The 24,309-nt window shown below is 35.4% G+C and overlaps 1 protein-coding gene across 1 annotated transcript in view; it reads right to left on the bottom strand.

The window, feature by feature from the left end:
- Positions 1-24,309, bottom strand: part of LOC108905918 (potassium voltage-gated channel subfamily H member 6) — a 306,966-nt gene that overhangs the window by 182,832 nt on the left and 99,825 nt on the right. Inside the window, exon 3 of the mRNA XM_023456077.1 lies at positions 2,804-2,953. Within this exon, the coding sequence (XP_023311845.1) occupies positions 2,804-2,953 (150 nt within the window). The remainder of the gene's footprint in view (positions 1-2,803; positions 2,954-24,309) is intronic.

Below are 24,309 nucleotides of genomic sequence, written 5' to 3' on the forward strand. Positions count from 1 at the left end.
CTACCTCTTTTTTTTGAGACTCTTTGCTTTCAAACTGTATTTTACACTTATTTTTATCATCTTGTAGATGTTTACAGTGACATTGTCACTTATCTTAAACAAGTTGTTCCAGTCGTTCACACATATTTCTAGTGTTTTTGTTGCACCCTGTTACCGTAATCGTTTTCTTTCCGCGCTTCACCCTGTATAATCAACGGACGTCTAGCGCTACACTAATGACTTGTTATTTCGGATTATATTTATAAACGAGTTGAATGGTATCCAAAATATTTACAGAATCAAAATATATCACAAAACGCACTGCAATTAATAATTTTGCGTCGCCCAAAAAAAATCACTCCGTTTACTAGGCATTATTTTTAGTTCCAACGAGAAAAAAGCGTAGGTACGCAATACACCCGAATCGATTCATCCTTCTCGGTTCGCTTTTAAGCCAGACAAAAGTGGAATAAAGCAATAACGCCCCGCTCTCGCATCTGCGAAAAAAAACATATTTGCTCGAAATTTAAAACCTAACGACGTTGTTTGCTTAAAAAACGCCCTAGACGGTGTCTAATCTCGAGAGTGTTTGGCAGAGCGATTGAAAAAGCAGTTTGATCGACTGGAAAAATTGGAAATGTAATAACTGACGTTACGGTAATATTGCTAGGCAGGGACGGGTGGAGGAATGTTTTAGATGAATTTAATAAGTCTTACAAAGAGGAATGTATAGGGCCCTAACCTAAGTAAACATAAATAAATATAAATACAGGGTGGCCAAATGAAAACGAAACAGAGCCATTTTCAGGAATTGCGTCAAGATTGTAGAAAAACGCTCAGGCCCGTCGATTTTAGATTAAAGGGGGACATACTTTGCTGGTGTTTTCGACTCCGCAACTTTCACCCCCAAGCAAGGGTAAGCATCACCCCAAAATATTTAAATGGCATTGGGGGTTGAGTAATATTTCTTTTGGAAGCTCTTACAAGTCTTCGAAACGTTCGCAAACATTCCGAAGTATTTGCGGTGTGATTCGACGGCATTCGTCGACGATTCTTTGACGCAAATCTTCCAGCGACGCTGGCCGTGTTTTATTGATTTTACTTTTTAAGTATCCACACAAAAGAAATCAAGGGGCGATAAACCCGGTAATCGTGGAGGCCACTCAATGCTGCTTCTTCTCCCAATCCAATTCCGTAGAAAACGTTGGTCCAAATACTGACGGACAATTAACGCATAACGCGGAGGAACACCGTCCTGTTGAAAAATCAAATGATCTATTCGTCATACTTTAGAACATTTTCAATAATATCAGTCAAGGCAGGTCAATAGCGTCTTCCAGTAATTGGAAATATATTTGGCCAGTCAAATTACCAGGTAGAAAAAAAGGACCCACCAGCCGGTCACCGAAAATTCAAGCCCAAAAAATGAAATTTTTCCCGTTCCTGTGTATGCACCTCGTGAAAAACTCTTGGGTTTGAATCGGACCAATAGCGGCAATTGTGACGATTTAGTCAAGTCTGCTGTAAAGAGAATTGTAAGAGCTTTCAAAAGAACTTACTCAACCCCCAATGCCATTTAAATATTTTGGGGTGATACTTACCCTTGCTTGGGGGTGACAGTGGCGGAGTCAAAAATACCAGCAAAGAATGTCCCCCTTTAATCTTAAATCGACGGGTCTGAGCGATTTTCTACAATCTTGACACAGTTCCTGAAAATGGCTCCGTTTAGTTTTCATTTGGCCACCCTGTATAAATAAATTTTAGGATAAATGAGATTATTATACAGGGTGTATCTAAATAACACCGAAAAAATGTAAGGGGCGATTCTCTGATGAAAATTAATAGGGGTTTTAGGTATAAAATTTTAAATTTTCCCCTGAAAAGTTACGACCCTCCAAAAATTAAAAAAAATGTTTTTCTTTTTTATCTTCCATGTATATCAAGCTAAAGAAACCAAACTTGGTGAACATCATCTGTCGTAAAAACTACACTTTTTGAAATATTTTCAACCCTGGAGTATTTTTGTAAGGGGTTGAAATAATCAGACCCGTATGACATTTTATCTTATAATTTTTTTTCGATAAAATATTTTCGTTTTAAAAAAATATGTCTAAAAAGCCCCATTCATTTACTCACCTTTTGATCTCTTCAAGTTTTTTCGAAAAGTTAAGGATTTATGAAAAAAAATAAATGTATTGCAATGCATTTTTAAAAAGATGAGCTCTTTAATGCGAAAGATCTAGTGGCCTGTTCTTTGCATTGAAGCAGAGTTTTTTTTTTAAATTTTATACCAAAGACCCCTATTAATTTTCATCAGAGAGTCACCCCTTACATTTTTTCGGTAGTACTTAGATACACCCTGTATATGTATAGTAGTTTGCAAGGAACAAATGAATATAATATACAGGGTGTTAACACATTCAGTCGGATCATTAATAAAAATAACAAACAACAGCGGCCCTACAGTTAACTCTTGGGGAAACCCTCAATATTGATGAAATTTATCTGATTGAAAGCCAAATAAGACTCAAACAAAGGTGGACAAAAATATACAGTTGCTGAGGAACTTGCTGCTAATATGTACACGGTGTCTCAAAATCGATAGTATGGACCTACTGTGAGTATACAAAAAATTTAAATAAAATTTGGTACACGTGGTGTACAATTGAAACATGTACAGAACTTCACAACGTTGTGTTTTGTAGTTGCAACCCATGTTAATATTTTTGAAACAATAAACGTAACGTCATAGTATTTTTGGAGCTAGCGACAAGCTTATCACGACGCAGTCTAAGAGAAGGATTCGAACATAATATTTACCTACATTTACTTAACCTATTCTTTCCTATGGGACTGTTCTCCAGAGACGGCGCCGGCACCGTGGTCAGGTCCTCGAAGTTGATGATGATTAGGCTGATGTCATCCACCTCGCTTCTTATGGGGGCTATTACTTCTGAACATAGGAACTTGGAGCCTGCCAAAAAAAAACAGTATTAACGTCACTTGTCGCCATCGGAGGAACTCGTTAATTTGCACTGATGAAGCTGGTAACAGTTGACAGCGTAGCTTATGAAACCAATGATTTTATCATTAGGTATACAGCACCTGTTACATAGGCCCACAAAATAAAAAGAATTCGTTCTTGGTATTACTTCAACACCCGCAGGACTTGAGTATGTCGCTGAAACTGGTTGAAAATACCGAATATTTCTGAGAAAGCCGACTAGTGCTTTAAACATCAAAAATGTTTAAAAAAATTAGTTGGACTAAATAAACCCTTCATATTATGTCTTTTATTTCGCTGAACACTGATCAGGCTTGTTGGTCTTCCGTAATCGAATTACTTCAGAAAAATCATCACAGAGTCTTCTACAAGCTCTATGACAAACTTTGACAGATGATGGCTGGGCTAATATCAAACATTTTTTCTTATATGAACATTGATCCGACTGGTTATTGTTTAGAAGCTACAGGCATTTTAAAAATAACTTCAAACAAGGTAGCTTGATAAATTAAAAAATGATGGTTGCTATAACAATAATTATTATAGTTATTCTTTGTTTCATCCGAAAAATGCATTTATTTACAACTGAAGACTTTGCATATGGGCACTCCAATGGGAACGCCAGGCAAGCAGCCCAAGAATACCAACGAAGATATCCAAATGTCACATGAATCTGAAATTTCACTTTCTTCATTCTCATCTTGATTGGTTCCCAAAAAGTCTGGGAGCTTTTAGTGAAGAACAAGGAAAAAGAATGCACCTGGAGCAGAATGAGTTTGGACAAAGATATCAAGGTGTTTGGGGGAAGAATTATGTTAGCAGACTATTGCTGGAATCTAAAGAAGGACATAAATAAAGCACATAAAAGAAAAGCGATTTGAAGATCATTACAGGAACAACATAAGCGTTCTCTCCCGAATTTCGATTAATACATTTATGCCGAGAGAAGCGAATTGCTTTGTTGAAGGCTTTCAAAAGTTCCTTTCTTAATCTAGTTTTTGTACAATCACGCAAAACCGGGAGAGGATGGCAGGCAGAAAGGTAAGAAGACAACTGACAAGGAAGCAAACATGCTGTTAGTGGACATTTAGACAGACGGTGGGGGAAAACCAGACAGATAGAAACATTTAGTCATTTAGTCAGATAGGAAGATAGACAAAATTACCGACACAAAGGCAGGTAGAAAGGCAGGATGTCAGGTAGATCGACAGAGAGAAAATACAGGCGGACGATCAATACAGACCAACAAGCAAACAAATAGGTGTGCAGGTAAAAAGACAGACAGATAAACAGACAAAAGTAGGCAGCTGAGCACTCCTAAAAGATTTTTCCACTTTTTTTCCCCTCTTATTCTCACTTTAACCTTCAAACGACCTTGAACATGAGGTGATAGAGGTCAACCGACATCGAATTCAGACTTAGTGACCCTAAAAAAGTATGTATGATTTTTTTCATATTTTTTCAACCACTTTTTCTTAGTTTGACTTTTAAATGACCTTGAACCTCACGTGATAGAGCTTAACCGACTTTGGCATCAGAATCAGCGACATCAAAGCTTCCTGGGTACCTAGTCCAGCATTTTTTTTTTCAAACTAAATGTTGACCTGTGTAGCAACCATCATTTTTATTTATCAAGCTACTTTGTATTCTTTAACATGCTTGTAACAAAAACGAATCGGATCTATGTTCATATAAGAAAAATGTTTGACATTAACCAATGTGTCAAAATTGTCATAGAGATTGTAGAACATCCTGTATAGGATTATACAACCATTGTGGTTATCACTTTTGGGTTGTTATTAATCGTTCATTGTTAAAAAAAAATATAATATTGAGTTTCCTTTGTTCATGCTTAGTAGTTGTTTGTTGTATTTAACAGGTATCATTCATCACAAGCTGACATTGGATAAACCAATCAACCAAATCTGCACCGATAACTTCCCATTAAACCGCTTTTCACCTTTGTTTATACTTTGTCCCTCCCCTCACCCCGGACATACTACGTCTACAATCCCTTTGTTGCGCATTTTCAGTCCCTAATTCAATTTATAACGTCCTTATTACGTCGAGCGCGATCGGTATCGGGTAGTTGTTATAATGACATTAGCGTCACAGGGTCCCAACCGCACAACTACGTGTGTTTAGATGAGGTGGGAGATAAGCCGCTGCTGTTACTGACCTACATTCATTGCCGTAGTACCTGGGGCGATTAAGATCTTGCAGAAATCGCCGTCCGGAAAAATTCTAGGGCGATAAGATCGCCCACAGAAGTCCGGGCATTATAAAAATGTCGCATAATCGGGGCGGTATTGGGTTTCAGCAATTTCCTCGAGTTTCTTGGAAGCCGAATGTCATTATGTGGGTTTATATGCTGCAGAGGAGTTTTGATGACAAGTTACGGGGTGATTTTATAATTGAACTTTGTAACTACGCAATAAACTTTTGGTCCCACTCTGTAACAATAACAATACAATGGGAATAACAATATTTTTATAATTGCATTTTAAATCAGCAAGTTTTGTCTTGTTGTCATCCGAATATGAAAAAATATACATTAGCCGTCTAGCTTTCCTGGACACCCTGTATACAACTGAATCATCTTAAAAGATGCCACTCCCAAGAACAAAATCGACCTGTCTCGGCGTTTTTTAAAATCACTCAGTAAAAGTTAGGAATTTTGTTCCAAACTTTATCATCATGCTGTATAATATGTAATTATGATAAGGAGTCGAACCACAGAGGCCTACTTCAATCTGGATCTGAAAAAATTATATGTAGCGAACGTAAAGTAGAAATAGTCTTGAAATCTTCACTTTGAACATTAACATTCGCGATATTGTTGATGAACAGAATAAAAAATAGTGGGTTAAACATTTACCCTGAGGCAACGACTGATGTTTGACTAAGTATATCAGATTTATAAATACGGTATTGCATGATTTCAAAGTGTAAAAGGGTAAAATTTACTGACATCAAGGTATCAGTTTTGTATAGCAGTACACTGTGAATTTAGTAGCAATAGGTCTGTAATCTTCAACATCATGCTTGTTCTAATTTAAAAAAATAGGAGGGACACACAAAGGAGTAGGTATTTAATACGAGGATATGGTTGAAGATCATGGATAAAAAATTGGAAAATAAAATAATATAGTCTCTTGTAGTAAATACCGGTTATGGTCTGGATCCACAGTTATACCAAACCATTTTACTAGTAACTTTATACCACTAGATCGTATCTGTGATTTTACCTCTTATTCTTAAGATACGAAAACAACGTTTTAAATTCTGATTATGCATTATTTGAAAATAAAACGCGTTAGGAACTTATCGTCGATATTTAACATCGAGTAAAACGTGTATATTTCTTTTATTTTACCCAACCATCCACGAATTTGCGGAGGAAGAAAATTGCAGTAACAGCCTGGTACCTCTGTTCTGCGAATACCAATTTACATTTAAAACGACTGCAAAATATCGGAGGGTTTTCCTTTGCATTCGGAAAATTGCATATTCTTGGCATTAGAATTTTTATTAATACGTGTTTTTAAAAGCAAAAATAACCGTTCGCCCACCGACTTACTTGTGCCATTAATTTTGTGTCTGGGACGAGTATTGGGAATATTTTGAATAATTCAGTGCCTCGCAGACGATTTGAAATATTGTCGGTGGTATACTACTGAAGCTGTACTAAAAAGTATGTCGAGATATTTTTTGATCTATTTTAAAGGCAATTCAAACAAATTCAAAAATTTGTTTTTTTTATCTTGCCAATGCTCTCTCCCGCTTGGACTAAAGTGTATGCAAAGGAACATGAAACATATCGATGAACACTAATTTTTCATCAAACTTTCGAAATTTGAAAGGTATAAAATGTTACGATCGACGTTGTTTATGTGTAAGCTCGTCAATATTTAATTTTCAATCGATTGAATCAACGCTTGCTTTGGCGCGGATATTAAAAATTTATTCAAGTTTTTTAATGGCATCGGTAGTTACATATTGTTTAGGAGACCAATTATGCTCATGTACATAAATATTGATTACGTAATATACAAACAATGAAATATAAATGAAGGTAACTTCGATGCTGTTACCAGAAAAATAATTGTATTTGTTCTATCAGACCAGGCCATGCACACACTAATAAAATTTTCTACAGCTCTGAACTTAGTGTGGAATATACTTTTCTACTTCGCCTTCTTCTCGTGGAAACATTTTGGTAGATAGGTGTTTGTTTAGTATTCCATTTCCGTACTCAATTTGCTTTCACTTTTGAGATTTATCAGGCTTGTTCCAAAGTAAACAGGTCATTTTAAAAATAGGAACAAAAAGTCAGGCTCAGTTTTAATGAAATCAGTTGTTGCTGATCTAGATGAGAAGGGAGGGAACTTTATCTAGCTCGTACGTCAAAACTTGCATTAAAATCATTATTTTTACTGCATAAAGAATGTAAATTTATGGTGTATGGATTCTGTATTCAAGCTCAATGTTAACACCCTAAAATTACATCGATATTAGCAATTTCCGAAATTAATACCCTTTCTAAAGAAAAAATCTGTGGAATATAAAGCACAGGAAGTCAAGAAGTGTTTTTTAAAACACCAAACTACAAACAGTACTAAAAACAATTAGCATACAAATTTAGTGACAGAGTAGATATGTGAACTACTTTTTGTATCATATTTGGTTAGACCAGTTGTACAATGATCTAATTTTTTTAGGCAAATTCTAAACCACCTTGTATAAGAAAGAACCATAACCTTTGATGAGGTATTAATTCCTTTATGGTGGATGTTTTTAATCATGGTTGATTTATTATTATTCGCAAACCAAAAATTTCTAACCAGTGTCGTGATACGGAATAATAAGCCAGCAAAATCAATACCCGGTTTTTTATACTAAAATATTCCTTAGCATGGATGATTCCAGAAGTGGAGCTATTTTTGTTTAGTTGTCAGATTTATTTCAGGAGGATATACAAAGTGTTTAATACTGCCGACCGTTTATAAGCACAAGGAAAGTAATTTTGAGAAAATCAAAGCAAGTTTCGTTGGGAAGAGCTAGTTCACATGGCGGTGAATGATAAGAGGAATACCACCACAATGTTTATTATAAGTTTTCATGACTTTGTGTCGTATCGATGTCAAAAAAGGATGTTAATTGGAGATGTTTATGTAGAACAGCTTGTAAGCAATTTTCTAAAACACAGATCATAGGGTTGAACTTGACATTAGCAAAGAATTTGAGCAAAAATCAGAACACTGAACTTTTATTGTTAGAATTTTCTGAAATTTCTAACAACCATAATTTCCATACTCCAAAAGATTAATTTCCACATCGGCAGATGTGTCAACAAAGATTTAATTGGTATTTTGAAGTTAATCTAAAAAAATAAGAAAAAAAAAACAGAATTTAGTGACGCAATATTTTAGAATAAAAAGAATTTTAAAAACTAACGAGCGTTCAAATAAAAACGTGGTCGAAGTTGGCTCTAACACATTGGACGTAGGGAGTAGCTTATAGCGACCAACTTAACCTCATTTCTCAACGAGCTGTATAGCAGCTGTCAGTTTCAATAACGTTAATGACTATATAACTTTATTTTAAAGAATAATCGTGATAACAATAACAAACAATTAAAGGAGCTGCGGAAAGTGTCCCCCTCCTTGTTATAACAATAAATTAAAGCAGCTGCTGAAAGTGTCCCCCTCCTTGTTCCAAGCACTTTTCACACCTGTTCCTCAAAGAATTAAAGACATTTTCTAAGATGCTCGGGGTATTGTTAATTTCACGAATCTTGTCTATAAGTCGAGCCTGCAGATGGTTTAAATCAGGAATAGGCAGTTCAAAAATAGTGTTTTTAAGGTAAGGCCACAAAAAGAAATCACACGGCGTAATATCACATGACCTCGGTGGAAATTCATGTTCAGCATTGAGACTTATTAGTCGATTTTGGAAAACTTCCCTCAACATATTCATCGTCTCGCCTGCCGTATGTGCCCTTGCGCCATCTTGTTGAAAGTAAAAGTTTGTAATTTCGTTTTCTTCCAGCTGGTTAACAAAAGGAGCGATAATTTCTTCTCTATACCTTTGCGCAGTAAGAGTACCATTAAAAAAAATAGGTCCATAAATCCTCCTTCGATTGAGAGCACACCAAACTCCAATTTTTTGAGCGTGTAGAGGGCCCTCGACAAAAAAGTTATCTGGTTTTTCAGAAGACCACATTCTCATATTCTGTGAGTTTACGTAACCACTTAAATGAAACCAGGCTTCATCAGAAAAAAAGGTGATATTATGAAGTTCACCGTAGTTGTTTAAAAACCATTCACAAAATACAGCCCGTCGCGGAAAATCAACTTCATGAAGTTCTTGCTGACAAGTTAAACGATAGGAGAACAAACGCAAATCTTTTTTTAACACTGTGTGGCAGGTACCGACTGATACTCCCACCATTTGTGATAAAACACGTACAGAAGTTCTTGGCGCATTTTCCATTATTTGTTGGACATTTTCTTTTAATTCTTCAGTCCGCTTTTTAGGTCGGCCGCTTCCTTCTTTTCTTGTTACACTGCCCGTTTCACGAAAAACATTAACACAACGCTGAACTGCACTTTGAAAAATTTTGTACTCAACAACGCCGGGAAATTGATTTTGAAATTCTATGAAACATTCCTCAATAGAATACTTCCATATTCCATCAATCTTGCGTCCATTTCTAAAGTAGGACTCTATGATAAACACTTTTTGTTCTTGAGAAAACACCATTTTAAACGCTTTTTAAAACGAAAATATTCAAATTGATAGCGGCGATATAGCGCTTTGACAGATGACGTTTAAGTTCATTTGCTATACGCTACGCCCTACGTCCAAATTTTCAGAATCAACTTGACCACGTTTTTATTTGAACGCTCGTTAGTTGCAGGATTAGCATTTATGTAAGAAAAATAGTTGTGGAAATGTTCAGTTATAAGGAAAAATAAAATATATGTGAAAAGAAGAACTAATAGCAAATTGAAATAAATATTATCAATAAAAAACAAATCAGGTTATGGAAGTTTCTGCAAGTGAAAGAAGACTGTCTTGCTTTTGAGAGATTTACTTTAATAAGAATAAAAATAATAACAATAAATTCTGATGGTAATAATTCATAAATAAAAAATATGTTAGCAATTTCGATTAAAAGTCAACTTTAGCAAAAAATATAGGTAGTTTATCTGCAGGAATAGATGCTATCGAGGCGTAGGTAGTTTACAAACAATTCAAAATAAAACAATCGAAGCAGATAAAAAAATATTCATATATAAATGCCAATATATAAAATTTGGCGCCCAACGTGGGGCCAAACAAAATAAAAAATCATTGTTCAAAGTACAAACAAAATTTTAAACGTTACAAATACAAGAAATATTACAACACAATTCGTTCCATAACCAACCAGCTCAAGAATTTTTATTTAAAATCAAGGAGACGTATCGAATATACTCCAGGTAATATACCAAGCCGTAAAAGCGTGCTATCCCCTTTCCATCGCGCTCGCACAATCCATCACTCCCCTTCCCCCTTCTACAACTAAGTGTAGAACCCGAACATCCAGCATCTCCGCCAAAAGAAAATTGACGATAATGTGGCGACTGAGGACTTTTTGCTTACGTAAATATGTCTCTGTTTCGGGATAAATCACTACTCGAGCGCTGTTTCGGTAACATCGGTACCGGTAATTGGACCACCGAGGGGTTGCGGAAGCTTCGGCGCCTATAAGATCGGTTTCTGAGGGGTGAGGGGCGGTTAGAGGTCGTGACATTGCTACTAGCGGATACAATTCGCAGGAACACTTAAGAGATAATTAGTAAATTTGCTAATATTGAGTTAACTCTCCATTCAGCTCAGTGGGCTGTGAATTGTGCGAGGCAGGGGTGGTGTATTATAATTAATTGGTGATAATTAACATCAAAATTTATTAGTAGATTTAACTCTAAACCATCTGTCAAGCCAAAGTTGTCGCAATCTTTCCATCCGCATGTACAGGAGTAGTCACTATAATCTGACGACTTATTGTGAATTTATTATTGAAATTACAAAAAAGTTTTTTTATACAAAAGTTTTAGCTTCTTTTATGAATTTTTATTATACTGTATTAGAAGAAACATTTGAATAATGGAAATCACTAAATTAAAACAAAAATTGTTTATTAATGGGACATCCTATACATATATTAGTGCAAACTTAGCGTCATTAAATTTTTCTCTTTTCAAAAATATATGTTACTGTTTGATTCAGGACTTTTCGACATAATTATTTCAGTTTAACCTATTTTTGAAAAAACAGGAGGGAAATTTATGTCCGACGGATCGCAGTGGCTATGGACGAGGCACGCGGAACAAACAAACGACTTTGACAGAAGTTTATTTAATATCATTAATTTATTTCCTATAACAAACTATTTTAACAAAGAAATAATGTTTAGTGAGAACGAAAAATGTTTGTTTCCATTTTCATGGCAATCTTTGATCGGCTTGTTATAATTTTTAGTTGTCTGATTTTTCGAAGTTTGGTACCCCATAAAAAAACACTCAGTAGACATTTCTCGATCAAATTAGGTATATGGGTATTTTGATGGGTGTAACATTATCTTTTTGATAAAAAGATGCCTAATACCACTTTAATTCTGGAAAAACGACCCTTTTAAAAAATTTAGTGATTTCCATTATGCAATTGTTTTCTCTAATACTTACATTATAAAAATTCATAAAAAAGCTAAAACTTTTGTAAAAAACTTTTTTGTAATTTGAATAATAAACTCACAATAAGTTGTCAGATCTAATCTTCATAGTAAAAACATAATCATTGAACTGCAGAGCATTAAAAATTAATTTAAAGAAATAGTTCGCGATACACAAATAATGAATGTTAAATTTGAAACCTAATCGAATTTTACACAAAAGCATTTTAAATAAAGTAGTACGTAATGATTTTCATAACTCTGACGTATTGTTTACCACAACGCTTGCATCGAAAATCGTGCGAGCAATTGAATATGAAACTTGCAAGTTAGCAGATGCAAGAAGTATGCTTAATTATTAAACTTTTTTCTGCCTATTTTATAAAAATAGTTACAGTTTAGGAATTACAAAATAATGTATTCGAAAGATGCGGAATTCCTACCCTGTCGTCTACACGACGATTCGATTACCGACATATTACGTTATTACGGATGTGGATACACCGTAGCGTGTTCCGAATATCTCGGGGGAACGCGCTCTCTTCATTAGGCTTTTGAAAACATACCTGGGCATTAATTCAATTTGGTAATGGCCCAACAGCGGAGCTTTTAAATTTATTGTGATTCGAGCGACGCTGAACGAAGCCGGGTTCTAGAAAAGATGGAAGCACCTTGACACAGGAATAAAGACGGAGAGTAGCTTCGTGGTTTCCTTGTCTACATACATTGGCAAATTGGATATAAACATAAAGTTACAGGAGTAAATGTTATTAATGTTCTAAAGTACAGCATATTTTTAGTATTATTATTATTATAACACGAGTGGAAAATCTTATTATTGGCGATTATTGTTCTTCAAGTCTGTCACTTTTGTATGATAAACGTAGTAGGCTAAGGTGCACCAAATCAAAAATAAAACGTGCTAGTGTTTTATCAGTTACAAGAGCAAGAAGCTCTTCAGAATAGAGTACGATTGATACAATGGAAATGAGTTTTCCCGCAGAATAAGGGTCTAGGGAAGTAGATAGCATCGTGTCATAAGGAACTACCGATAATGAAGCTGAAAACGAGGAAAACTTTTGAGAGGAAGATGAAGAAGAAGACGGGACAGAATAAGAAGAAGAAGTCGATGACAGCGAAGACGTATTACAACGTGAAATGAAAAGAAGCATTCGCAAACATTTAATTAGAGTTAAATGATCTTATTCGTAACCTAGGTTTATTGAAAGATGGAACTGAATATTTAGTTAAAGAACAGAAAGTGAAAAATCTTCTATTTGAAGGAACCAGATCTACCTTATATCGATCACGTGACACAAGTGGATTGTTCCGACATTAAAGGCTTAAAATATAACGTTGATAAAGACAACCGAGTGGAGATTATTCATTGACTCCTTGAAACGAAGCTTGAGGGCAATCCTGCTACAAAATCGTAAGAAGTATGCCTCAGTTCCAATGGTACACTCAACGAAACTGGAAGAAAGTTAGGACAGCATGAAATCTTAGGTGATTTCAGACTCGTTGCCATTTCCTGGGCCAGCAATCAGGATTCACCCTGACTGTCCTAAGTATATCTGCCTCCTGTGGTCATAGGATATAGATAAAATCACATTGAACAAAAAACTTCTCTGACAAATTTAAATCCAAGATTCTTTATGCTTAAGTGCCTTTGCTAGATCTATTCAAGGTTTTGCTTCCTCCAATACACATAAATTCGGTAAGACTTTGGACAAAGAAGGTGATTGTTTTTCTTACCTGGTAGAAAGCTCATGGCAAAGCTTCGAGCGTATAACAAAAAACTTTCTGGGTAATCGCAAAAGTCACAACTATAAAACGGTAGAGTACGTCAGAGAAGAGATGTTTAATGAATCTGAAACTGCACCTTATGGATTCTCACATGGACTAATTTCCTGATAATTTAGGTGACTATACCGAAGTTCAAGGTGAATAATATCCGGGGATTTAAAGAAAATGATAAAGGATGTTGAAAAATGAATATAGGGTTAGAGGAAAGAAGGGAAAGACAAACCCACTACAAAGATCTTTTGAACACAAAACAACTGAAATTTCACATCTAAAACTTCTTGGTCTTTACAATATCTCTAAGTGACATTCTTTTGTATTAAAAAAATGGGTTCTTTCCTTGAGATTATTTTAAAATAATCGAAAAATTAAACGCACTGCATATAAAATTAAAAACGTAGTAACATTTTTAAGAGTTTGCATAGAAGCAGGAATATTTTTAGTGAACGTTTTTCCAAATTTACAAATAAAAAAATCTGTTTTCGTGGAGCGTATTGTATATGGCTCGACGTTTGGGCAAGTCCGTCCCTGGTGGTAATGAATGCCCAGCACTCCATGTAATAGATAATGCATGGCCCATCAACTCTAATTTAGGCTAAGATCGTTTTATTGATTTTTTGTCAGCTCATCCTGGATTAGCAACCTAAGGTTAATTGCCTGATACCCCACACATTGCACTACCTCAAGGAAATCAGCAAAAATTTGACCTCGTTACACGTAATGATATTAGAAACCCTCAAAATAAATGTGAGTTGTTATTTTTCATCACTGCAACAATCAGTGATCTTGCTGCACATATTACTGCCCAAAAAGTTTTATTAAAGGCGTTCAAAAAATGACGAAAAACTATTTTAAAAAATGAACTTTAAATTGGATATTTGTTCAATTATAAATAAAAATGCACAAGATCCGATGAAATTTTATTAGATAAACGATAAAAAAGATTTTATCTGTAATTATTTATTTGTGGTATTTTTTATTACTTTATTTATTTAATTGGGTATTTTTGGGCGCATTAAAAAAGAAAACGAAATTTTAAATAAATAACTCAGCGTGTGATATTTCTGGATGGGCAAAACTAGAGTTTATACACACAAAAAACTATTAGTTTGAATCAAGGATGGGTTTATTTGGTAGATGTAGGCGTTTTACAATAACATAATCTTGATTTAAGTAAATTCTTCTTTATTGATTTGCAATATTTGAATACATATAAGCATAATTTCGTATCTTAAATTATATAAGCAAATATTCGCAGGACAACTTGAATTTAGAGTTGTGATATGGCAAAGCAAAGGCATTTTTTTCGTACAAGGTGTATCTTTCCTTTTTTTTTAAATTTAAGTATGGATAGAGATCTTATACAAGTAGCAAAAAAGAAGCTGGAAAAATTGGGAAAACTATTTTTTTCAGTTATTTTTCGAAGCTAAATACTGGAAAGATTGGAGAAAATGGAAAAATTTGTTTTCTATTGCAAAAAAAAACAACAATTAAAGTCTTTTGTAACCAAATTTTAACATAAAAGCAAACCAAGGGAATCAAAAAACCACTTAAAAGAAGATCTTTAGGTTCCATGACCGATACTAATTCTAAATATACGAAGATTTTTTGTCAGCTTTTTATAAAAATATAAATGATCTGATTTTGTTATGTATTTTTTTTATATTATACAGAGTGATTCACAAATGGCGACCAAAATTGAAACCTCGTATTTTTTGGTGAATTTTAAGGGGAGTCTTTTCTATAAAGTTTTATCAAGCACGCTTCGTTAAAAAGATACAGGGTGTAAAACTTCAAACAATATTTTTAATTCCTTTAAATAATTTAAAAACTAGTAACTGAAATAATTTGAAATTGGGCACATGTATTTGTGTAAACCTTATCCAAAATCTGAGAGCTTTTTCTAGGATTTACATGCTCCAGTGGCAGAGCTACAGGGTATCGGTGGCATATTTTTGTAAATAATATAGTACGCCACTGTTTTACTGTAACAATCATGATATTTTCGGATTCATCTTTCAATTTTCTACAAATTACTACTCTCTTATGTTTTTCAAAAGAAGCCTGATTGTAACTTGTACAATATTCAACTTACCGATTCCAGATTTCGTGTGAGTTATTAGACAGTGATAAGGAATGAGAGGATGTGATGCCAAAACGTTCTGGTAATAATAACGCAGTTTATAAATGTTTAAGTGATAAATAAACTTATTCTGTTTATAACTTTTGATTTAATCAATATTTTTTGACGTTCGTTTTGTAGGTCTTTTAAAGACGAAAAAAAAAGGTACTGTTTTCTCGTGGAAATGAAAGGAAAAAAGTTATAAGCGAAAAACGTGAATTTACGTAAAAATTATACGATTGACCACCCTGTAAACAATCTTCTCCCCATTTTTATGACTGTGGAAACTAAAATGTTATTGTACATAACATTTAGCATCTATCGTGATAAATTCAGCTTGCCGAAACAAAAAGTCGCGAAATGGTCATTTCCCAAGCTCTTTTTCCTGGCCTATTCTCTAAAAGGTTGTCTTCTTCAACTTTGCATGTCTTGCATTGTGGCGAAATATGAAGTGTAAACTTGACTTTTTATGAATCTCCACAATGAAATGTCAAATTTTGTTAGATCACTGATCTAGCTTGCTAATTAAAGAGAATTATCAAATCCTTTTGTGTGGATGATCTACATTTAAAACATTGTTTTTACTATTGTGGATTGGGGACAGTGCTTTTACGTGACATCTATTTGTTAACTTGGAAATAACAACAAAAGTATAAAAAACCGTGAATACTTAGGAAAAACTAAGTAGAAACCAACACGCCTTAATAAAATCGAAGGAAAATTAAAATTTACATCCGCTTGTGTCAATTTAATACAAGATTTCGTTTCAAAAGTAAAAAAAAACGTGATTGAAAACTTTGAAACTCTGAGGTCCGTAATTGCTGTTTTTCTATGTGCAATGTATAAAGTCAAGTAGTGCAAAATGTAGATTTTTTCATGCTTAAACTAATGGTGAAAACCGTACATCGATATCTTGTTTAGTTTCAGAGATATTTCATGTTCTTCGTAATGCTGCAAATGCCATTTTTCTTTAAACGTCAAATAAAACCGAAATGGTACGACTTAGACCTACGTGCGTATCAAAGTAGGCTTTAAATTCATAGAGGATTTTAAAAATGCAATAATATACAGGATGTTCCGTTAGAAAACCATGGTGCAACATTTTTTTTACGTCAACTTAATCTAAATCTACATTCAACTACAACTTACAACGCACCTCCGCCGGCCGTATCGCTGATGAGGCACGAGAATCCCACAATTCTTCCCGGCCGCCCCTCGCGACGTCGAAAAACCCCCTCCGGACGCGGTTACACGGCGTCGCCGGCGTCTAACGTGGAGTGTTAGTGGTGGAAACGACGCTCTAAGGAAGAATGGCGGAGCAGTTCTTCGGCGTGGAACTTTGACCCCGCAGTGCTAAGGATCGATCATATTTTAGCGGAGGGGCGACCTAAGGGCTTATTTAAGAAAATTAGGTTATTTACATCATGCCCCGAATGGACGTGGTGCGGCGCGGTGGACAGGGCGGGCTTAGGGAATTTTCGGAGCGACGGGAACGAGGAGTTTTCGGCGGGAGGAATTTTTTTTATTAATCGGGAATGTTTTAATTCTAACGAGTTCACCGAATCAGTCATCCTTTGTTCTTTATACAGGGTGTTTTGTAACGAATAGGCGTACTACAACGGGCGGTTCTTGCAGTCAAAATAAGTTGATTTAGCCCAACTTAACTTATTTAACGCAAAAGCTAATATTAACAAATTTACAGGGGACCAAAACTGAAAAATCATTTTTAGTCAATATTTTTTGACACATAGTAGACCAAATTCAGTCCATGGGCGTTTATCGTGATGCAGAATTTAAATTTGATTTGGATTTTATCATATTTTGTAGGTGGCATACAGCGCACATGTCTCAAAGGTCTCAACATTCTTAATTCCCACAGTACCAGATTGCTATATTAAACTTTGGTTCTTCATAACAACACGGGATGGATTAATCAATCTTATTTAATCTATTCTTATAGCTTGGAAAATCCGCCTAAAAACCAGCTATTTGATCTATTATTATTTTTTTCCTCACAATATTCGAACAACTTATTTAAATATTTTCTTAATTCTTACGTTTTTTCGAATGTATTTCGATATTAGAAATATCGATTTTTCCCTTCACCATGGGCTAAACCGTTGATATCAGATGCTCAACACATAGCCCCGACGATCTAAGGCAACTTGTTCAAAAACATTGTTAAATTTCATGAGACCTTCTCCAAAGGACGGCTTTGCAAATTTATTCCTCCCGGACAAAAGGTACTTGTCTCTCCACGACTTTATGACGACGCTAAACCTACTTGAAAACCCTTAACTTTTCAATAATTAGTGTTGACCGAAACATTTTACTATTTGAGTTGGCCCATCCGTGCAGGCTTTTGTTACAATTTTAGGTTCCATAGAACTGAATTTTATTGTCAATAATTTGAAGTTTGCTTGTCTCTAATACCTAGATTTCTTTAAAATCTCGCCTTCAATAATAATTTCAAGGTAAATAAACATTTACTCGTAATGATTAACCAGTAGTTCGTATGGTTAGACAAAAAGAAATTTTAAATATGGGTGAGGAAAACCCAATTATCATCAGTACCCTCCACAGCACGAAATGTTATAGCAAGCTCTTACACCACCTTATCTATTTTATACGAACCACAGCTTTATCCGTTATTCGGAGAGTACCACTAAATATTCTTCACGATATGTAGTATTTCCATGATGGAACCCCACCTCATTATCTGATGAACGTTAGGAATCACCTGAACACTGTTTTTCCCAACCAATGGTATGGACGAGGCGTTAACACTCCATGGCCACCTCGTAGTCCGGATTTAAATCCAATGGAATTTTACTTTTGGTGTTACATCAAATGTCATGGGCATTTACCGTAAACAATACTAGGGACGAGTTATGGCAAAGGATTGTGACTGCTACCGATGCAGTTTGAAATATGCGTCCAAACTTTTTGAAAATGCATTGAAGTAAACAGATGCTGCTAGTAATGTCAAAAAGATTACCTTTTATTCGTAGATAACTATGAAGAACCAATGTTTATTATGAGAAGTCATTTATTGTGAGGATCAAACAGTTGGGACATGTGCACTGCATGACGAACACCTTGTATAAAATAAAAAACACGATGACTAGTGGTGACGACCAAGTACCAAGTGTTTTTGTAAAAGCTTGTACTTGATTGCTATCTACACCACTGATCGCTCATCTTGTTTATACTCATTTTCCTATGCTTGGTAGTTGTCCAGAGTGTGTCCACTTTCAAAAAGTTGCGATCCGTCTGTGTCGCATCACGACTTTATCTAATTTTGCAAAGGTCCGCGAAATGCCGCTGTATATCTTTATTTATACGCAGCCATGCCAATATTTCTCTAATCTTGTATTTAATCCAAGGAAGTTCACTCAGTCTGTTTCAAATCATCTAAACAATAAAGATAAAAGCTTGCTGAATATTTACCGACCTTCTGAAGACCTCCGATGAATTAAATCATAATATACTCTAGCAGAAGCTTCAATATTATGGATTTAGTGACAAATTGGTTCTTCTTTTAAATCTAATCCCCATCCACGTGAATTATATGTTTCGTACAACGGCTTCGAGTCAAGGAAATCTTTGCTCATCTCAGATGTGCCTCAAAGCTCTAACGTAGAGCCACTTCATTCGTTTTTATTAGTTAAACGAACTGTTTGTCATCTTCTAATAATTATCGCCATCTTTTCTTTGCTGATGAGTTAAAAGTGTTGATGTTCTGAAGATTGTGGAGCAGAGTTAACATGCTTGTTTTGTTTAGAAATACGCCTTTATTTATCATTTAACAAAATAACAGCTTTAGATGTTAAAAATGCAACGGCATTTGTCAAGATGTAATATTCAAAACATCAGTTAGTTTCAGAAGAACTCTTGGTTGTCATTTTTATATAAATTGCTTCATAATTCAGTCTCCAACATTGTTAAACATGTTTAATATTCGAACGCCACGACCTGGTTCTCGATTAAATGATTTCATTTGTCTTAATAGAGCCATTCCAGACCTAGTCTAAATGATACGGCAGTTTCAGCCAAAAAATCAAAAGTGCAAGTTAGCGTCTGAAGTTTCTATAATAAATAACCAAATAAAGCCTACACCAAACAAACTATTTCCGTTCCCAGGAGTGGTAGAATAATCCCAGACTTCAATCATGTACGTACGTTATTGGGAAAAAGTTCTGAGTTCTGAGAAGAGGGATTTATTAAAAAACTTTGTTTACAAGTCCTTGGCAAGAAAGCAGCAGGTGTAGGATATACATGGTTCTGTTGTTCCACAGATATCAAACCGAATCGAAGCTATATTAGATTGTACGTTACAAAAACAAAGAGTATTGGGAGAGGTGTTGACAGAAATGTCGTATTTGGAACAAATACTGGTATAATAGTAAGAGTAGCTCTGAAACTTTAATAACTTTAATAAAATCAGTAGCGATTTAAGTCTCACGCAAGTTATCAATCCCACTTAGATGCTGGCTTTGCAGTTCCTTTGTTCTACCAAGCTTATAACTTTGGGTCGATTAGTTCTTAAATTGGGCAGTGGTCCAAAGCGTTGACGCTTTGATTTTGATATTTTGAACTAGATTTGCAATGGCTCCAATTGCACCTACTTCTATATCTGGAAAAGATTTCTTCAGGTCATTTACGAATAGTAAAATACCTCAGGACAAAATTTTAAATGATCACAGACGTGATGGTTCAAGTTTTCCACCGTACCACCAAGATTTAAACCTCCTTGAATTAGTTTGGGTTGCTATGAAGCAGTACGTGGCAGACAGGAATATTAACTTTAATTTAACACCAGTCGAGACAATTTGTGATTAATTTTTTTTTAGATTTGCAGTAGAAGAATGGCGATCTCGATGTTAAATTAGAAAAATTACCACCAACTGTCAGCAGCTACACAACACTCCTATAGAGCATACTTTCAGCTTCAGACGTGGCTTGGAAACAAACTAACTGCAACCAAGTGGGGCTGGAAAGAAATAATTGCGAATAATTCCAAAATACTCATGCCTCGCTTTACAGAAGTTTCAGTCGTTCCTGAAGATTTGTTAAAAACAATCTCTTGCAGCTGCGAAACCAGTTGTGACGGTAATAGATGCGGGTGTCGAAAACATGGACTGCGATGTACAGATTTATGTACAAAATGTCATGGTTCGGACAATAATTGTTTGAACGTTGACAAAATTTCGGAAAATTTCAGTGATTCCGAAGACATTTCACATGAAATGGAGCAGCCCAGTCTGCTTGAACCCGGAAGATCAATTAACCGAAGAATTAAGTGATATCGAAGAAACGTTTGAAGATCAGGAAGAAACCCAGTCTAATGAAGGATCGGACGATAAAGATCAAGTTAAAAAGCTGCCAAAAAGACCAAGATTCGCCTAGTATTATTAATTGTAAATATCCTTTGTAAATATTTTTAAAATTTTGAAAGCAAAAATCTGAATTTTACATAATTTAATTAAAGAGTCGCTTATACATCTATGAATTCAATTCAAAATTAAAAAAAAAGTACATTAATAGATCCTACGAAAAAAAAAATATTATGTTAATAGCAATACTGTACAAAAATAAAAATTTCGGGTCAAATGAGATACAGTTTCTTTTGTATTTTTTCCATACAATCGAATGGTGTAATCAGTTTTTGAATTTTCTTTAAATTTAAACAAACCCAACAATTATTACTGAAAAATACATTGCTGCAAGTCATTTTTCTTTTTTTGCATTTTTTAGCATGTTTTTGAACTGCGATTCCAAATTTTTTTATTTCACCAAAAAGTATATGTCAAAACGAAAAAAATGATTACCGGCAGAACTCTGTACGATGATTTTTTTGAAAAAAAAGTGTTTCAGACCGGAAAATATGAATATCTCGGAAACTTCTTGATTTTTTTATCTAAAAAAAATTGTGTTTATTTAATACACAGCAAAGTATACTTTCATCAAGTTTCGTCAAAATTAAATTATTTTTGCGGTAATGAGAAATAAAAAATGAAAAAAAAATGAAAAAACCTGTTTTTCGCATTTTTCTCGGAAATTTTGAGGTTATCTTCAAATGTGCCCTCTACAAGAGTTGTAGATTTTTTCATGATCTATAACTTTTGTATTGAATACTTTTTTGTTTGACATCAACTTTCGCCAGAAATCTCAATGATACCATTTTTCACCCCTTTTCAACCCCCCAAATCAACCCTCCGCCGCCCCTGCTCACGCATTTATTTTTTTACGCTTATTATAAGCCCCTTTACCATTTCCACTTATAAAAGTCCAGGTAACAATTTTTTTTCTCTAAGTGTAATATGATTTCAGGCAACTTTTATTAAAACCATTTTTTTTTATAAATTTTACAATTGCAGTCCTTTTATTGTAGTTTTCAATTTAAATCCGATTTTTATTTAAAACACATTTCTAATTTTTTATAGCTCTCAACAAGGTTCTGATAATATACTTGCAATCTGCATTAATCCTATCTTGGATAAAGTTCCAGGAAGCCGCCGTCCGAAAACGCAGCGGCTGCATCTTATTCTTTCTAGTCGAATTCGTTCTTTTTCTATTCTCGTGCAATTCCGCCTGCCGACAAAGTTATAATAGGCAATCAACTATACGAGTAAGGAAAGACGGTTGATGTACCTACTATAAGCATGCATTTCTAGATATGTACTTTCTGTTACATTCATTCTCTGCGTTTTATTTGTCACGTATTCACCCGGTTCAAGTTAGGAGCCGCCCATGCCGCCTCAAAAAAAAATTGTCAGTATATTTCCGATAGTATGCGCAGTACCCCTAATTTCCATTAAATGGGCCCTCAGGCAATAGCACCATTTAGGTTATTTATAGCCGAGAAATTCGTATTATATCACAGTAAAAGTCCCCTAATATGATAAACAAAATCTATTACGTTTTCGCCTTTTATTATCGCGCAATCCATAAATATTTCACGTTTTATGCATGACCTACTTGAATAAAATAACAGGGCCGATTCCGAGGAATAGGGGGGCTCATTGTTGCTCGGGACGTTTTGCGAAATCGATGACGCTTACCACTTTCACGCTGTCAATAATTGTGTTTGGCTCACGTGTGACGAAAAATCGCCAGAAAGGCAAAAGGCAGGTTGGCTATTTGAATAACAAATGGGGAAAATTGTAACGTTTTGTTCATTACTCGAGTACTTTTCTTCAAATCATCCTATTTACTACACGGGTGGCTTGGTGGCAAAGTCTCGTACAGTTTATGTGTGATAGCATGGTCTTGAGTTACAAAGATTTTCTTTGTTCTGTTCTCATTACCATTTATCGGGGACAACACGCATGCGACAAATGTTGGGCGACCCAGGTCTCTGGTGGGCTGCCACAACCACGTCCCCGAGCCTGCCTTAGGTCACCCATCCAAATTCCAGCCTGCGTCCGTGGTACTTGCCTCGGCAGATCGAAATCCGCCGGCCAAGACACCCGGGTAGTCGGTCCCCTGCTATTTAGGTACATTAAATAGTACAAATATGGATAGCCGGATTCATTGCACATAACCTTTGTTATTGACATTTTGTTCCATCTCTCGACAAAAAGGGTGGGGGAAGCTGCTAATGGTTGATCAGAAAAATGCATTTTTTAAGGATTGACTCATCAAAAGCTCACAGGATAGGACATAGATGTTTAGTGATGGGCGGGTCGGGTCTGACCCGGATCAAAGATTCGGATCTTTACGATGATCTGACTGACCCGAATCCCGATATAAGTTCTGTCGGATCACTCGGGTCGCGGACCTCAGCTAATCTCGTATGGCCGTGCTGTGGCACTATGTAATGAAATTGATCGTAGAGGTTTACGGAGTACGCCGTCGCTCCCGAGACCCGTATGTAGTGATGGGAAGACTCGTGTATTTTAGTGACCCGGGTCATCTAGNTTTGAATAACAAATGGGGAAAATTGTAACGTTTTGTTCATTACTCGAGTACTTTTCTTCAAACCATCCTATTTACTACACGGGTGGCTTGGTGGCAAAGTCTCGTACAGTTTATGTATGACAGCATGGTCTTGAGTTACAGAGATTGTCTTTGTTCTGTTCTCATTACCATTTATCGGGGACCACACGCATGCGGCAAATGTTGGGCGACCCAGGTCTCTGGTAGGCTGCCACAGCCACGTCCCCGAGCCCGCCTTAGGTCACCCATCCAAATTCCAGCCTGCGTCCGTGATGCTTGCCTCGGCAGATCGAAATCCGCCGGCCAAGACACCCGGCTAGGCGGTCCCCTGCTATTTAGGTACATTAAATAGTACAAATATGGATAGCCGGATTCATTGCACATAACTTTTGTTATTGACATTTTGTTCTATCTCTCGACAAAAAGGGTGGGGGAAGCTGCTAATGGTTGATCAGAAAAATGCATTTTTTGAGGATTGACTCATCAAAAGCTCACAGGATAGGACATAGATGTTACGATGTTCACTTAGCTTTGCCGCTTTGCCAGTGCAGTACAGAGCATTGCTTGGCGGGGTATGTTGGAAGAACACGCAACGAAGGTTAAATTCCTGCATTGAAAATAACGGTATGTATTGCGAGCATTTATAAACATCTTTACTTTTGTTAAAATTTAATTGTTCTTTCTTTACATAATATCAATATCTGTTTGTTATTGTTTTTGTTATTATTTTCAAGATTATTA

The sequence above is a fragment of the Anoplophora glabripennis genome, unplaced genomic scaffold, assembly GCF_000390285.2.
Source record: "Anoplophora glabripennis isolate ALB-LARVAE unplaced genomic scaffold, Agla_2.0 scaffold255, whole genome shotgun sequence".
Classification (NCBI taxonomy): Eukaryota; Metazoa; Arthropoda; class Insecta; order Coleoptera; family Cerambycidae; genus Anoplophora; species Anoplophora glabripennis.